General features: G+C 45.2%; 1 protein-coding gene across 1 annotated transcript in view; it reads left to right on the forward strand.

Moving 5' to 3' along the window:
• Nucleotides 1–17146, forward strand: part of SNRK (SNF related kinase) — a 107587-nt gene that overhangs the window by 50098 nt on the left and 40343 nt on the right. Inside the window, exon 3 of the mRNA XM_033930079.1 lies at nt 7456–7668. Coding sequence (XP_033785970.1) covers nt 7456–7668 — 213 coding nt within the window. The remainder of the gene's footprint in view (nt 1–7455; nt 7669–17146) is intronic.

Consider the following 17146-nt stretch of genomic DNA (forward strand, 5'->3'; position numbering starts at 1 on the left):
CTGTCTCCCTGCCTGCTCCCCTTTCTTTCTGTCTTTCTCTCTCCATGCCCCCTTTCTTTCTTTGTTTCCCTTCTTTCTTTCTGTCTCCCTGCCTGCTCCCCTTTCTTTCTGTCTTTCTCTCTCCATGCCCCCTTTCTTTCTTTGTTTCCCTTCTTTCTTTCTGTCTCCCTGCCTGCTCCCCTTTCTTTCTGTCTTTCTCTCTCCATGCCCCCTTTCTTTCTTTCTGTTTCCCTTCTTTCTTTCTGTTGCCCTGCCGCTGCCATCGGGGAACAGAAACCCAAAACCACCGCCGCCCCCAAGCTCTCCCTGCTTACCGACGCAGAAGCGCCGGGCTGACCAGCCTTCACCCCCGACGTCAATTCTGACATCTGAGAGGAAGTTCCAGGCCAGCCAGGCAGCGATTGGCTGGTCCGGAACGTCCTCTCCGACGTCAGAATTTGACGGGTGGGGAAGATCTGGTCGGCTTGGCACTTCTGGGTCAGGGAGCAGGTTGAACATGAAGGCAATGCAATCGACTTGCGTTGCCTTCGTGATCTACTGGTCGATCGTGATCAACCTTTTGGGCACCCCTGCCCTACACCCTAATAGCTAGCGTTACCCCCTTTGGCTGAAATAACTGCAGTGAGATGCTTCTTAACAGCCATCTACCAGTTTCTGATATCAGTCTGAGGAAAGTTTGACCCACTCCTCAATACAAAATTATTTCAGCTGTTAGATGTTTGAGGGGTTTCTTGCATGTATAGCCCGTTTCAATTCACCCCACAGCATCACAACTGGATTAAGATCAGGGCTTTGACTCGGCCACTCCATGAGTCTCCATTTCTTAGTTTTCAACCAGTGGATTTAGTGGTATGTTTTGGGTCATTGTCGTGTTGCAGAGTCCAGTTCCGCTTCAGCTTTAATTTTCTTACACATGGTCTCGCTTGTTCCTCAAGCACCCCCTGATACATGGTAGAATTCATGGTGGATTCTATGATGGTGAGCTGGCCAGGTCCTGCTGCAGCAAAGTATCCCCAAACCATGACACTTCCACCTCCATGCTTCACAGTTGGTATGAGATTCTTTTCCTGGAATGCTGTGTTTGGTGTATACTAAACATGTTCTCTTTTTCTGGTGTCCAAATAATTCAATTTTTAGACTCATCTGTCCATATAACACTATTCCAGAAGTCCTGGTGTTTGTCTAAGTTCTCTCTGGTAAACTTCAGTCTGGTCTTGATGTTTCTCTTGGAGAACAAAGGTTTCTTCCTTGCACACCTCCCATGCAAGTTAAATTTGTGCAGTCTCTTTCTGATTGTAGAGGCATGTACGTTCACATCAACAGTAGCAAGAGCCTGCTGTAGGTCCTATGATATGACATTTTAGGGTTTTTGGAGACTTCTTTTAGCATCTTGCGGTCTGCTCTGGGGTCAGCTTGCTTGAACAGCTAGACCTGGGCTTGTTGGCAGTTTTTTGGAAAGTCCTCCACTTGTATACTATTTTCCAGACCGTGGAATGGCTAATGTCAAATTTAAATCCCTTACCAGACTTATAAGTTACTACAATCATCTTTATGAAGGCCTTAGACAGCTCTTTTGATCTCACCATGGTGTTCACTCTCATGGCAGCAGTCATGAGCACACCAAACTAAACCTCCTTTAGAATGCTGAGTAACAATGTTCTAATCATGTGCACCTGATGTGATACACCTGTGTGTGATTTGAGCCACTTTAAGTGGGAGGATATGTGGGGGTGTCCTAATTTATTTTTCTGTTAGAGTACACATTTTTGTGGATATCTTTTGTTCCATGCCATTACAGTAAGCTAGGGAGTCTCGCATGTGAGAATATGCTGCCGCCTTGTCCTAGGATATAGCACATTTACTTACCGTAACAGGTGTTCCGGGGATAGCAGGCAAATAGTCTCAAATCCCTCCCACCTCCCCTGGTTGGCTTCTTAGCTTGCTTATGGAACTGAGGTACTGCAAGCCTATGTCAGGTGGGAAGGCACTCATGCATGCACAATATAGGCAGTCGCAAAGTTAAAAAACAAAACAAAACCCCAAACTTAAAGTACCGAACCCTTTTACCACTGTTTGTACCGGATTCTGTGTATGACGTCGCCCATATGTGAGAATATCTGCCTGCTATCCCCAGAATACCTGTTACGGTAAGAACTGTGCTTTATAGAACATCAGTGCAAGTCTGCCTTTACATGCATAACTTAGGTGTAACTGCTTGCACATAAATGCTGTTGGTTCCATGTGTAAGTGCTGGCCATACCCTTGATCCACTCAATCCCCTCCCAGATTGCAGAATTATAGGTAAGTGCAATTTCCTGAGTAATGGAAAATTAGTGCCAATAAGCACCAATTAACTCCAATTAGTCAATTATTGGTAGCCCATTAGCACCTAATTTGTTGATGTGCGTGTAACTGGTACTATTCTATAAACTCTGTATCCATGTTTATGGATTAAGCACAAAAATGTGCACATAAGATCATAGAAATGAGTCATACTTCCAGCTTTATTCTGATCTAGTTCAAAAACTCACCTTTTTGAGGCTGCTTTTAAAATTTTAACCCTTATTTTTCTGTTCATATGTATTAACAATAATAATTTAAATGCCATAATGTTTTTGGTTGTGAATAGATTTTAAGCTCTTATGTGCATACTTAGAGGGCTATATACAGTCTAGTAGTGCTATAGAAATTTAGTAGCAGCTTATAATTACCTTTAGCTTAAGGGTTTCTGATAGAACAGAAAGGCCACCCTCCCAGAAAAACAGAAATTAAAGAAAACTCACTACTTTTATTCTTATGGTGATTTGTGGAGGTGCACAGCACTTGCAGGTAAACAGCTATGAAAAGTTCTGTTGATAGTTTGAGGCATTTGTATGAGTCAATTCACTTTTTTTTTTTTTTTTACCTTAGCATTGGATTCCACTGTTCTGAACCGATTAATTATTTTTCCTTCTTACCAGCAGATGGAGTTAGAGAAAACTGAATTCTACCAGTGACATCAGTGTATAAGCAATGGTGCTCTCTTGAACAATCCACTATTTTTCTCTACCTTCCAGTAGGTGATAGGTTGGGTGCTGCTGATCCTGTTCCTGACCTAGCTCTTTGCTCTGATAGCTCCCGGTTTTACAGTCTGACAGTTCCTAGCTGAACGCAGAGCTTGGCTTAATGCCACTGGGTGAGATTTTGTATTGGCTCCATGGGCTTTTACCTATATGGTGTGGGTCTCAAGCCGGGTCTAGGATGATTCAGCGCAGCTGTTTCAGCACTGAATCGGCCACAATGAATCTTCTACACCCAGCTATCAGCTCGGTGACATCATGCAGCATCTGATCTCATTTGGGGGTGTGCCCCCCCAAACACACTACTGCTGCCACCGTATACCTTTTGAAAAGTTTGCTGGCGTGAGCTGCATCTTCTACCTTCCGCTCATGCCAGCCTTGGCTCCCCTCTGACATGACGTCCTGATTCCACAGCTAAGTGATGTCAGAGCAAGGGTTGCATGATACTGCTCATGCCAGTGAACTTTCCAAGATGTATGCAGGAGGGGCAGAGAGGAGAGGCACCGACACCAATGGCAAGATGGCACCCAGGTGCTGGGGGTGGTTCACACCCTCTGCTCTCCCTTACTTTGCCACTGGAGCAGAGAGGAGGAAAGGCACCAACAGTGATGTGGAGAGGACGATTTATCGTGGCCATTTCAGTGCAGCTGTGATGAATCGTCCCAAGCCACCCCGTCTTGCCCATTCACCCTGTTTGTATGTGTCCCTATGGGCTTTTTCTGCAACTCCCAGGTGCTAAATTTGGCTCCATCTTGCTATGATCAACCTTATTCCCTATTATAGGGCATAAGGCTTTTTAGCTGCTACTGCCACTTTAAGAGTGTGGGGTTTTTTTTTTGGGGGGAGGGGTTCTGGGGAGGGTGTTAGAGTAGCCCAGAGTAACAAAATCCAGTATTTACAGGTAAGTTATTTAACTATTTCAGCACCATGAGCGAGTCCAAGGTAGTATAGACAGATCCCTGAACCCTAGCAGGTCTAGGCAGCGAGGCAGTTTCACATGCACTTGTTACGTGGCTGTTAATACCAGCCAGCAGGTGCTGCCCAGCTGCCGGCTCTTCACTCACTGTGACAGGCTATTTCTTACATCAAAAATGGCCTGGGGGGGGGCTGCCAGAGTTGCTTTTACCCCTTACTGAGACATCCAGACCCGTGGCTTTCTTGTAGAGTTGGTACTCTAGAGTTTGTCCAGCCGGTGCCAGTGCCTAGAGAATGACACGGTGACAAAATTCATCACCGTCCCCGCGGATAACCGCGGGAAATAATCCCATGTAATTTTCTAGTGTCTATTTCAACCTCGGTCCTTCTACACCAGCATTCAAAGCAAAGCTTGTGGGTCAGTGGTTGTGCCCAATTATACTCTGATTCTTCCCTCTCTCCTTAAAGAATGACATGAAGATGGTTTCCTGCGGGGATGGGAACGGTGATGAATTTTGTCACCGTGTCATTCTCTACCAGTGCCTTCATGGCTTCTCCATGTGCTTTGGCCCCAAAACAGCAAACTTTTTTGCCTTCACACTACAGCATATGTGTACACTAGGAGAGGTAGAACCAGTATTTTTGGCAGAGCGTGTCCTGGGGAGGCACTTTTTTTATCTGTCATGATTTCAAAGAAAGATGGCTCCTTCCTGTCTATCTTGAACCTAAAAGGGTCCTTCTGAGTCTAGCATGTTTGGATGGAGACTGTGCTTGGTGGCCGGGGAGTTTTTGACTTCCTTGGACCTTGCAGATGCTTATCTCCATGTCCCCCTTTTTGGATCATCATAGAACATATCTGCACTTCTGTGTGCTGGGGCAGCATTTTTAGTTTCAGAAATTGATCTTTGGTCTAGCTATGGCACTGCACACTTTCTTTAAAATAATGGTAGTGGTGGCTGCACATTTTTGGCACCAGGGAGTTTGGGTTCAGGTGTTTGGACAACTGATTAATTTGATCACACTTCTGTCAAGCCACCTTTCAAATCCATTTCTCTTGAAGGCTGTGGGCCGGGCCATGAATCAGCCCCCAAGAGTCACCTAATCTTGTCTCAGGTTCTGGGGTACCTGGGAGTCCACTTTGACATGAGCTGGGGGTGGTTTTCCTTCTGGAGGAACAAGTGGAGAAGTTGCAGGCATAGAGGCACCAATTGTATAAGCATATATGCATTTGCAGTCCATGTTGCAGGTAAAAAGAGTGTTCAAGTGCACTTTCTCAGTTGCTCTCTTCTGGGGCTGGGAGAAAGGGAGCTGAGTTTCAGGCCTTTCAGCTTATTGTGGACTGCTGGGGGCCTCCTCAGCTCAACTTGATGGCGTCCAAAGCTGATGCAAAGGTGGAGCGTTTTTTCAGTGGCTGGAGGGACCCAGCGTCACAGGATACATACTCTGGTACAATCTTGGCCAGTAGCAGAGTCTTTTTCTTCTCCCAGGGCTTCTCATATGCCACTTGTTGCACAGGATTGTCTCATCCTCATCTGGACATGTTGGTGGTACCAAATTGGCCTTCCAGACCATGGTATGTAGCTCTACAGTGTCTGCTGGTGGAGGAGTCACTTCCGCATCCCAGGGTTGAGGTCTGCCCAGGTAAGGGCCAGTAGAAATAAGATCTAGAACCTTTTAGACTTTTACAGTATGGCCATTAAGAGGTAATGATTAGGTAAGAGTGTGTTTTCCTCCACGGTGATTTTAGCCTGCGTTGCTCTAGGAAATCCTTTACCTTCTGGTCTGGTGATTTTCAGTCCTGGTGCGGGGAATGATGCATATTTCCCTGGAGGGCTCAGATTTCCAACATATTGGGGGTTTTGCTGTAGGGACTAGCCTTGAGTTCCCTGAAGGTCTAGGTAGCTATGTTGCCTTGTTTTTGGGAGAAGGTGAAGGGCATTTCTCTAGCTTTACATAGAGAGGTGGCTCAGTTTCTGAAGGGGTGGTGCATCTGCACCCTCTCTTTTTGTCCTTAGTCTGGTCTCGGGGCCCTGTCCAGAGCTCCATTCAAGCCCCTGCACTTAGCTTCTATCAAAAATCTTACCCTCGAGACACTGTTTGGCTATCACCTCCAGAGGATTTCAGAGAGATCCTGACTGAATTTCAATTTTGGCACTGAACCTGACCCGAAATCCAGGTTCGGGTTTTGACCAAAAATGTAAGTGCATTTTCAACTGAATCTAAACCTTCCTTCCCCTTGCGATAACTCTTTCCACCTGATGCCCCATCCAGCACCTGGGAACAGATGGTTTGGTGTGAGGTATCCTTGAAGCATACTATTGAAACAGGATATTTATGGAGTCCCAGTAGAGAGGTTTCAATAATGGTGAAAGAAAGCCAGGAGGGTTTAAGAGGAAGGCAGCGTAAAAGACTCAAATATTCCGTTTTCTTAGCAACCTGTAGTAATAAGGAAAAAAACACAATTTGAAGTGTCTGTATACAAATGCTGGGAGCCTAAAAAAATAAAATAGAGTTAGAGTATATAGCACTGAATGATGAGGTAGATATAATAGGCATCTCAGAGACCTAGTGGAAGGAGGACATTCAATGGGACACACTATCTGGGTACAAATTATATCGCAAGGATAGAGTAGGGCAAATTGGAGGGGGGTTGCACTGTTAGGAGGGAATTGAATCAGATCAAATAAACATTCTGCATGACATAGATAGCAGTGTAGAATCCATATGGATAGAAATTCCAAGTGTGAAGGGAAGGAATATAAAGTAGGGTTATACTACCATCCCCAGGGACAAAATGAGCACCAGATAAAGAAATGTTTTCAGAGATTAGGAAAGCTGGAGAATTGAGTAATAGTATAATAATGGGTGATTTCAATTACCAAGAAAAATTATGCTGACACTTTGATAAGAAGTCACACTGTTACATTTAAATCGGAATATTGACTTGAAAGTTGGCATCTACACTACAAAAATCCTTAAATCAACAACAAAATTTGAGGAGAAAAAAAGACCTTAGTTAAAGCTTCATGAGTCTTACAAAAACAAAAACCTTCACAAATCTCTGCTTCCACTTGATGCAAAAAAATACAAGATAATGAAAATAATATCCATCTGTCTATACATTATGAAATTTAAAGTCTCAGTTGGCCTCCATAGTAGAGAGTTGCGCGGGGACAGAAATCCCACCCATCCCCCCAAAAAATCCTACCCGTCCCCATGAGGAATCCACCTGTCCCTGCGAGGAATCCCTCCATCCCTGCCTGGATTATTCCAGTTTACCAGTGACATTGTAGTTTATACAGTATTGCTGGTAGAATTCAGTTCTCTCCTACCTCCATCTGCTGGCAGCAAGGGATAACAATACTTGTGGTTCAGAACAGTGTAATTGAAAAAAATTCAGGTAAAGACACAATTTTTTCTCTTTTCAGCACTGGTTTTAGACGATCTGATGACATTCTTAGCTCATGTTCTCTCTTCCCAGTCTGATTACTCGGATGTTGCAGAGAGATCCAAAGCGAAGAGCATCATTGGAAGAGATTGAAAACCATCCATGGCTCCAAGGAGTTGACCCATCACCTGCAACAAAATATAATATCCCTCTTGTTTCATACAAAAATCTCTCAGAGGAAGAACATAACAGTATAATACAACGGATGGTTCTTGGTGATATAGCAGATCGAGATACCATAGTGGAGTAAGTTTCTATAAGCTTGTCTGTTACAAGAAATTCACATTTTGATGGCTTTATGTTGTCATTCTGCTTGATTATTAATTTGGTGATCTAATCAATTACCAGTTCTGTACTTAATATTAGTATACAACTTAAATTGTTAAATCTATTTTTAGTGAAACACAGTTCAAAAATGAATCCTCAACTTTGGACCTGAAATATAAAATCATATGCATATTCTATCAGAGCTAAAATCCACTACGATTGAAAGGCTTTTAATTATGTCCATAGAATATATTGTAAAACTTCTTGTCCAGTCATCTGAAGCCTGTTGCACAACTGGCCTTGTTAGCATTTGTTTTGGTTCTCCTTTCTTTCATCATGCCTTTTAAGTACTGCAAAGAAGATTAGATAGGGGAAGTGTTCCCTTTTATCAGGCTATGTACATACTTTACTTTACATTACATTAGGGATTTCTATTCCGCCATTACCTTGCGGTTCAAGGCGGATTACAAATGGATTGTCAGGACATTAGAAATATTTAGGGAGTAATTTGTACATTTCTTTTGAATTGCTAAGGATTACATTAGAAGTACATATGAAGCAGTTGCATGTGATGCTTGGGACATTTCTGATTGAGTTAGATCAGTTTTATGTGTTTTTTGAATAGAAGGGTTTTTATTTCTTGTTTGAAGGTTTTGTAGTCTGTGGTCGAGGTCAATAGGTTGTAGAGTTGGAGGTTTAGTGTTGCAGCTGAGTGGCTAAGAGGTTGTCCTACAGTTTTTTTTCTTTTGATGTTTTTGGTTGGAGGGTGTGTGAATGGTGCGTGGGTTCTCCTATGTCTGGTTGAGGTGGATTGAATTAGTCGATTGTTCCAATAGGCTGGGCTGTCTCCGTTTATTACTTTAAATAGTAGGCAGTAAAATTTGAAGTGTACTTTCGCTTGTATTGGGAGCCAATGTGAGTCATGGTATGCCTCTGTGATGTGGTCGAATTTCTTCAATGAAGTCTTAGAGCTGTGTTTTGTATTGTTTGTAGTTGTTTTATCATGGTTGCTGTGCAGGGGAGATATAGTATTTTGCAGTAGTCTATGACAGTGTTCTTCAACAGCCAGTCTGTGGACTGGTGCCGGTCCACAGAAATTTCCTGCCGGTCCCCAGACAGTCCTCTTCAGTTGCCAGTCCACGGTGCTATCGATGCAGTGTTGTCTTCGGGCCGGCTCCCTCTTCCACAGTGCTGCAGTGCACAAAGCTGTGAGCAGAGGCTCCTACATGCATCCTGTGCCTGAATCGGAAGCCTTCTCTCTGACGTCGCAATGCCAGAGGTAAGGCTTCCAGATAAGGTGCAGTAAGCGTGAGGAGCTGCTGCCCCCGGCTTTGTGCACTGCAGTACTGTAGAAGAGGGAGCCGGCCCAAAGACAATGCTGGGGGGTGGCATAAAATGGCCAGGTGGGAGCAGGCCAGAAGGCAGGGCACAGCATTGAGGATGGGAGACAACAACGGTAGGGGGATGATTTTATTTTTGAATTTAGTGATAAATTTACATCTGCTTTCTGTTCAGGAAGAAATGCATTTGTTTCTTTTTCTCTGGGGTTGTACTGCATGCAGGGTCTTGCATCTTAGGGTTTGTTTAAATATATTAGAACTTTTAGTTTTTGGTCCCGTATTTACATGGGGTTATCTGTGTTCTGGTAGGAATGAATATTGAGAAGCATACAGTGTGCTTTGTGTTGTTTAATTTTGTTGGTAACCATTATGTATTGTTAATTTACCCCAGATCCCGCCCCCATAATAGTACTAATTGTAACACCATTTTTTCCATTCATTTTTCATATATATATGGTATTACAATTAGTACTATTATGGGGGCGGGATCTGGGATGGAGATGGGCAGGGTCTGGCCCACAACTTAGCCCAGTGTTCTTCAACTGCCAGTCTGCGGACCGGTGCCGATCCACAAAATAATTTTATTTCTGCCGGTCCATAGGTGTCAAAAGGTTGAAAAACACTGGTCTATGAGACCTAGGATTAAGGATTGCACCAAGAATTTGAATTGTTTTCTGTCAAATAATTTTCTGACCTGCCTCAGGTTTCTCATGACTGCGAATGATTTTTTTTATTGTTTTGTTGATTTGTGGCTGCATTGTACAGCCTCTGTCTATTAGCACTCCCAGGAGTTTTAAAGTGGGTTGGATGTGGTATGTTGTAGAGTTTATGACAAGGTTTGTTACGTTTGGGGTTTTGTTATTTTCGAGTAGGATGAAGTTTGTTTTGTCCTGATCAGTTTCAGTTTGTGGTCTTTCATCCATGCTGCCACTTTTTCAAGTGTTCTGTGTATTGTGTCTGCCATGGATGGTGCTGGTTGATCGAAAGGAAGGAGAATGGTGATGTCGTTTGCATAGTGTAGGAGGTTAGACCTTGTTTGTCTAGGTAGGAGCCAAGGGAGGCAATATATAGGTTGAAGAGTGTGGGAGAAAGAGGTGATTCTTGAAGTACTCCGCAGGGGTTAGACCATGGCTCAGATTTTTCTTTGTTTGTTTTAACTCTGTATATTCTGGATTGTAGGAATCCTTTAAACCATGATAGCACCTTACCACTGATTCCTATTGAGTCCAGTATCTGTAGAAGGATGTTATGATCTACCAGGTCAAAGGCTGCGGAAAGATCTTGTTGGATAATTAGCATTTTTTTTGCCTGTGCTGAGGTGTTGTCTGGCAGTGTCCATGAGTGAGCCTAGTGGGGTCTCAGTGCTGTGATTGGTTCTGAAGCCTGATTGTGTTGGGTGGAGTAGGTGGTGGTTTCCTAAGTATGAATTTAGGACTTTGGTTACGAGGCCTTCCATTAGCTTGACAAAAAGTGGTATTGAGGCTATGGGTCTGTAGTTGGGTGGTTGGTCTATTTCTTCTTTGGGATCTTTCAGGATTGGAGTGATGATGATTTCACTGAGGTCTTGTGGGAAAAGGCTGTCAATGAGTAGGGTTTGTATCCATTGCAAGAGTAGGGTGTGAAATAGTGTACTGGAGGCTTTCAATAGGTATGAGGGGCAGTGGTTGAGGTCGCAAGTTGCGTGGCTGTATTTGTTGTAGAGTTTGTTGAAGTCTGACCATTGTATTGGTGAGAAGTGGTTAACAGTCGGTTAAAAATAACATGTACCGTATTTTTCGGATCATAAGACACACCCACCTGTAGAGGAGGAAAAACCAAGGAAAAAAATTTGGTTCAGAATTTTTTTTTCTTCTTGGTTTTTCCTCCTCTACACATAGGTGGGTCTGGGAAGCCCAAAGCCCGAAACAGCCCAAAGAAGCAGCCTGCTGCCCGAAGCTGCCACTGCCCGAAGAAGCATCCTGCAGCTCAAAGCTCCCCCCTCCCCCCGGTACCTTTTTTAAGTAGCGGTGGTCCAGTGCAGTCTCCTGCTGGACGGCTGCCTTCCTCTGCAGAGCAACGCACAATGCAGGAGCGTGACCTTTGCGATTCCTGCCTGGTCCCACGCCGCTCTGATTGGCTGCAGCGGGACCAGGCAGGAAGCGCAAAAGTCACACTCCTGCGTTGCTCTGCAGAGAAAGGCAGCCGTCCAGCAGGAGACCGCGCTGGACCACCACCACTTAAAAAAAAGTACCTGGGGGGGGCCGGCGCATGGTGTATTCGGTCCATAAGAAGGGTGCTACTTAAAAAAGGGGGTGCCCTTTTTGGGGGTGGAAAAAGTGCATCTTATGGTCGAAAAATACTGTACTTGATTAAGCAGTATCTCGTGTGGAACAGACTGAACTCTTAAACCAGAAGTTACATGGAGGTCTTTTTTTAAAAATTTATTTCAGTGTTCTCCCTTGGGCCTTTTAGCCGGGGGCTCCGCCCAGCTAATTTAGATGACCTCCCGGCTGTCATCTGGATCGCAATTCTGCTGCTGCCGCTGCTCAACATTTAAAAAAAACCCTTCTCACCGGCGTGGAGATTTACTGGGCTGACTGGCACAGCCTGAATCGCAGGAGCCTGACTCTTTAAAAAATTGCGCTTCCTGCCTGGTCCCGCTGCAGCCAATCAGAGCGGCGTGGGACCAGGCAGGAATCGCAAAGGTCACGCTCCTGCATTGTGCGTTGCTCTGCAGAGGAAGGCAGCCGTCCAGCAGGAGACTGCATTGGACCACCGCTACTTAAAAAGGGGGGTGCCCTTTTTGGGGGTGGAAAAAGTGCATCTTATGGTTCGAAAAATACTGTACTTGATTAAGCAGTATCACGTGTGGAACAGACAGAACTCTTAAACCAGAAGTTACATGGAGGTCTTTTTTTAAAAATTTATTTCAGTGTTCTCCCTTGGGCCTTTTAGCCGGGGGCTCCGCCCAGCTAATTTAGATGACCTCCCGGCTGTCATCTGGATCGCAATTCTGCTGCTGCCGCTGCTCAACATTTTAAAAAAACCCTTCTCACCGGCGTGGAGATTTACTGGGCTGACTGGCACAGCCTGAATCGCAGGAGCCTGACTCTTTAAAAAATTTTTAATGCCAGCAAGCGACTTGAACCCATGCTCCGGGGCTGTAATATGTGTGTGCCAGCTTCCCTTCTCTTCCCTCCGAAACCGGAAGTCACGTCCTGGTGGAGGGGGGGGGAAAGAAGGAAAGCCAGCACGCACACATTAAAGCCCCGGAGCATGGGTTCGCTACAGGAGACAGGTCAGCTTACAACTTGCTCTTGCTTGCTTCGGACCTTCCTCACTGCCGGGTCCTGCCTACTTTCTGTTTCCGTGAAGGTAGGACCCAGCAACGAGGAAGGCCCGAAGCAAGCAAGAGCAGCGAGTTGTAAGCTTCCTTCCGTCGCTGACCTATGGAAGCGATGAAAGGAAGCTTACAACTTGTCTTAGTCCAGCCCTGCACAATATGCGGCCCAAAACAGATCTCACTGTGGCCCGTGCCCGATATGGCTCTCACTCCGCTCTCCTCGTTGGGGTTCAGACCGTGCCAGCTTCTCCCACTAACAGGAACCACCAGCTGGAAGTGTCACTCTCGCGCGTGCTTCTCAAGAATAGACCTCGATGCGAGAAGGGGAAAGGGGTGTTGAGGGAAGTCAAGTTGTGAAAACACACATTTCCTTTTTCTCTTCACTGAGGCAGGACAGCCCAGGAGCAGGAGAAACGTCCCAGTTTGCCTAGAAATGGCTCGAGGCATAGCTGTTCTGCTGTCGCGTGCGGTATCCTGTGCCTCGCAGCAGGCTCTTGACAAGAATGGGAAAATCCAGAAGACAATACTTCCAAGGATAGAAGGATTGGGAAGACTATGTGAATATGAAAATTTGCAAAAAGAAGACAATATGGAGCAGCCTTTTTCTGTTGGCTCACTGAAGAAACTGGCAGCAATGCCTGACAATACAGATATATCTTTGAGTCCTGAAGAGCGGGTGTACGCTTTGAGTAAACTTGGCTGCAATGTCACAATCAATGAGGCCGTTACTCCATGCCGCTACTTCTGATCCGGAGTAGAGATGGAACGGATGGCAGCTGTATATTTCGAGGAGGGAAACCTGGAAAATGCATTTGTTCTTTATAACAAGTTTATAATCTTATTTGTAGAAAAACTCCCTTATCATCGAGACTATTGGCAGTGTGCTGTACCAGAGAAACAAGATATTATGAAGAAATTGAAGGATGTGGCCTTACCCCAAACAGATGAGTTAAAGAAAACTCTTTTAAAGAAGTATGGAATGGAATACCAGCAACAAACTGCAGACCTAATATCTACAGAAATTTGAGCAGCAGCAAATGATCGAAGAAGAAAAGAAGCGAATTGTATAGATGCGGCAGCAACAGTTTAACTATTTTGAAGATCAGTTCAGGAGGCAAGATTTAGCCCGAGATCAGATGAACATTAAAGGGCATTTGAAGGCATCTGAGCAGATTGAGGAGAACATGTCCTGTTTTTCCATGCCTAAAAATACCACCTTGTCTAATGTAATCTCTGATGAGATCCTTAAGAGTGATGCAGCTATGTATGCTGGACAGTCTCCTCCAGTAAACAGAGCTTTAAAGCCTGCAGCCATACAGAACCAGATGGTCAAAGGGCTCCGAAGTGTAGTATTGCCAAGGGGGATCTGTCTCACAAGTTTCTGCTGCTGGCAGATGTAAACACAGCACAAGAAATAGAAACTTGTGGCATTCTCTGTGGAAAGCTGATGCATAATGAATTTACTATTACCCATGTAATAGTGCCAAAGCAGTCTGCTGGACCAGACTACAATACAGTGATATGGAGAATGTGGAAGAATTATTCAGTGTTCAAGATCAACATGATCTCCTCATAGAAGAAAGACGGAGAGAAAGAGAGAGGCCTGGACCAAAGAGGAAAGACAAGAGGCAGATGCTGGAGAGGGGGGAGAGAAGGGAAGGAGATAGAGATGCCAGACCATGGGGTCGAGTGGGAGGGAAGGAAGGAAAAGAGAAGAGAGAGATGCCAGAGCATAGGGGAGGGGTGGAGACAAAAAATGGAGAGGGGGTGAAACTGAAATAAATCATGTACAAAGGAGAGAAAGGGCACAGGATATAGAGTTTATTGAAGGGACATAGAGGGAAGATACCATATGGAACAGAGAGAGGGCGGACACTGGATGGAAAGGGCAGAGAGGGTGGACAGTGGATGCAAGGGGCAGCAAGAGGGTGAACAGTGGATGGAAGGGGTAGAGAGAGAGAGGGCAGAGGGTGGGTAGAAGGGGCAAAGAGAGAGGACAGATGTTGCATGGAAGGGAGCGAGGACATGCTGAATAGAAAGAAGAGAGAGAAGAGAAGATGACTAAAGCAGAAATGACAAAAGGCATGTTCGATTGCCCTGGATAACGTAGACCCGCAGCAGCATGTTCTGGTGGCTTCGCCCTCAGTCGCTGTCCTTAGGGATGCCTGTAAGGATCCACTCTTGGACCACGCTGACAACAGATGCCAGCCTACTGGGCTAGGGAGTGGCACTACAAGGATCACCCAGTGCATGGGCGATGGTCTCCATTGCAGCGCCATTGGTTAATCCAACAGCCTGGAACTCTTAGCCATCCGGTTGGTGCTGATTCAGTTTCAGCCCCGGTTGTCGAACAAAAGCGGTTAGTATATTCTGACAACGTGACAGCAGTCAAGCAAGGAGGCACCAGGAGTATCTTCCTCCAGAAGGAGGTGAAAGTTCTCTTCTGATGGGTGGAGACTCATCTGGCCATCACTGTAGCTCATGTTGCCGGAGTGCAAAACATGTGGGCAGACTTTTCAGCAGTCAGACTTTGGATCCGGGAGAGTGGTCCCTCTCATCTTGGGCGTTTTCAGAGCATTGTTGAAAGTTGGGGCAGCCCTACGTTTGATCTCATGGGGATAGTGAGCAACAAGAAAGTGGTGCAATTAAGAACATAAGCAGTGCCTCTGCTGGGTCAGACCAGAGGTCCATCGTGCCCAGCAGTCCGCTCTCGCGGCGGCCCAACAGGTCCAGTACCTGTGCAGTAATCCTCTATCTATACCCCTCTATCCCCTTTTCCAGTAGGTAATTGTCTAATCCTTTCTTAAACCCCATTACTGTACTCTGCCCTATCACGTCCTCTGGAAGCGCATTCCAGGTGTCCACCACACGTTGGGTAAAGAAGAACTTCCTAGCATTCGTTTTGAATCTGTCCCCTTCTATCTTTTCCGAGTGCCCTCTTGTTCTTTTATTTTTTGAAAGTTTGAAGAATCTGTCTCTCTCTACTTTCTCTATGCCCTTTATGATCTTGTAAGTTTCTATCAAATCCCCTCTAAGTCTCCTCTTCTCCAGAGAAAAGAGACCCAATTTCTCCAATCTCTCAGCGTATGAAAGGTTTTCCATACCTTTTATCAGACGTGTCGCTCTCCTCTGGACCCTCTCGAGTAACGCCATATCCTTAAGGTATGGTGACCAAAATTGGACGCAGTACTCCAGATGCGGGCGCACCATCGCCCGATACAACGGCAGAATAACTTCTTTCGTTCTGGTCGCAATACCCTTCTTGATTATACCAAGCATTCTATTCGCTTTCTTGGCGGCCGCTGCACACTGTGCCATCGGCTTCATTGTTGTGTCCACCATTACCCCCAAGTCCCTTTCCTGTATACTCTCCTTCAATAATATCCCTCCCATCGTATAGTTGTACCTCAAGTTTCTGCTTCCCATATGTAATACTTTACATTTCTCAACGTTGAACTTCATCTGCCACCTCGTCGCCCATTCCCCTAGCTTGTTCAAGTCCCTTTGCAATTCTTCGCAGTCTTCTATAGTCCGAGCACCACTAAAAAGTTTGGTGTCGTCTGCAAATTTTATTATCTCACACTTTGTCCCTGTTTCTAGATCATTTATGAATATATTAAATAGCAGTGGCCCGAGCACCGAGCCCTGCGGTACACCACTCGTGACCCTCCTCCAGTCAGAGTAGTGGCCTTTCACTCCTACCCTTTGCTTTCTACCTTCCAACCAGTTTCTGATCCATCTATGTACATCTCCTTCCACCCCATGGTTCTTCAGCTTCTGGAGTAGACGTTCATGGGGCACCTTGTCAAAGGCTTTTTGGAAATCTAGATATATGATGTCTATGGGGTCTCCTCTGTCCATTTGTTTGTTAACTCCCTCGAAGAAGTGCAATAAGTTCGTTAGGCACGATCTACCCTTGCAGAAACCATGTTGACTGGTTATCAGTAGTTCGTTCCTTTCGAAATGTTCATCGATGTTTTCTTTTATCAGAGCTTCTGCCATTTTTTCCCGGAACCGAGGTCAGACTCACTGGTCTGTAATTTCCAGGGTCTCCTCTTGATCCCTTTTTAAAGATGGGCGTAACGTTGGCTATCTTCCAATCCTCCGGGATCACGCCTGTTTTTAGGGACAGGTTGCAAATTTGCTGTAGTAGTTCCGCTATCTCCTCCTTTAATTCTTTCAGAACCCTTGGATGTATTCCGTCCGGACCCGGGGATTTGTCAGGTTTTAGTTTTCCTATCTGCCTGCGTACGTCTTCAAGGCTCACTTCTATGGATGTTAATTTTTCTGTTTGACTTCCATGAAAGAATTGCTCAGGTTCCGGTATGTTTGAAGTGTCCTCATTTGTAAATACAGACGAAAAAAACATGTTTAGCCTTTCTGCCACTTCTTTCTCCTCTTTCACAACTCCCTTCCTGTCTTCGTCATCCAGCGGTCCTACCTCCTCCCTAGCCGGCTCCTTCCCTTTAACATATTTAAAGAATGGTTTGAAGTTTCGTGCTTCCTTAGCTAGCCTCTCTTCGTACTCTCTTTTGGCTTTTCGAACCACACGGTGACATTCTTTTTGATTTTTCCTGTGCTCTTTCCAATTCTCCTCAGTTTTGTCCTTTTTCCACTTCCTGAATGAATTTTTCTTATTTCCTATTGCTTCCTTCACTATTTTGGTTATCCATGCCGGGTCTTTTGTTCGACTCTTTGTGCACCCCTTTCTGAACCTGGGGATATATGTATTTTGCGCCTCGCTCACCATGCCCTTGAAAAAAGAGGTTCACGGAAGTTTCGCCCCCCACATTTC

Source organism: Geotrypetes seraphini, chromosome 2, assembly GCF_902459505.1.
Source record: "Geotrypetes seraphini chromosome 2, aGeoSer1.1, whole genome shotgun sequence".
Classification (NCBI taxonomy): domain Eukaryota; kingdom Metazoa; phylum Chordata; class Amphibia; order Gymnophiona; family Dermophiidae; genus Geotrypetes; species Geotrypetes seraphini.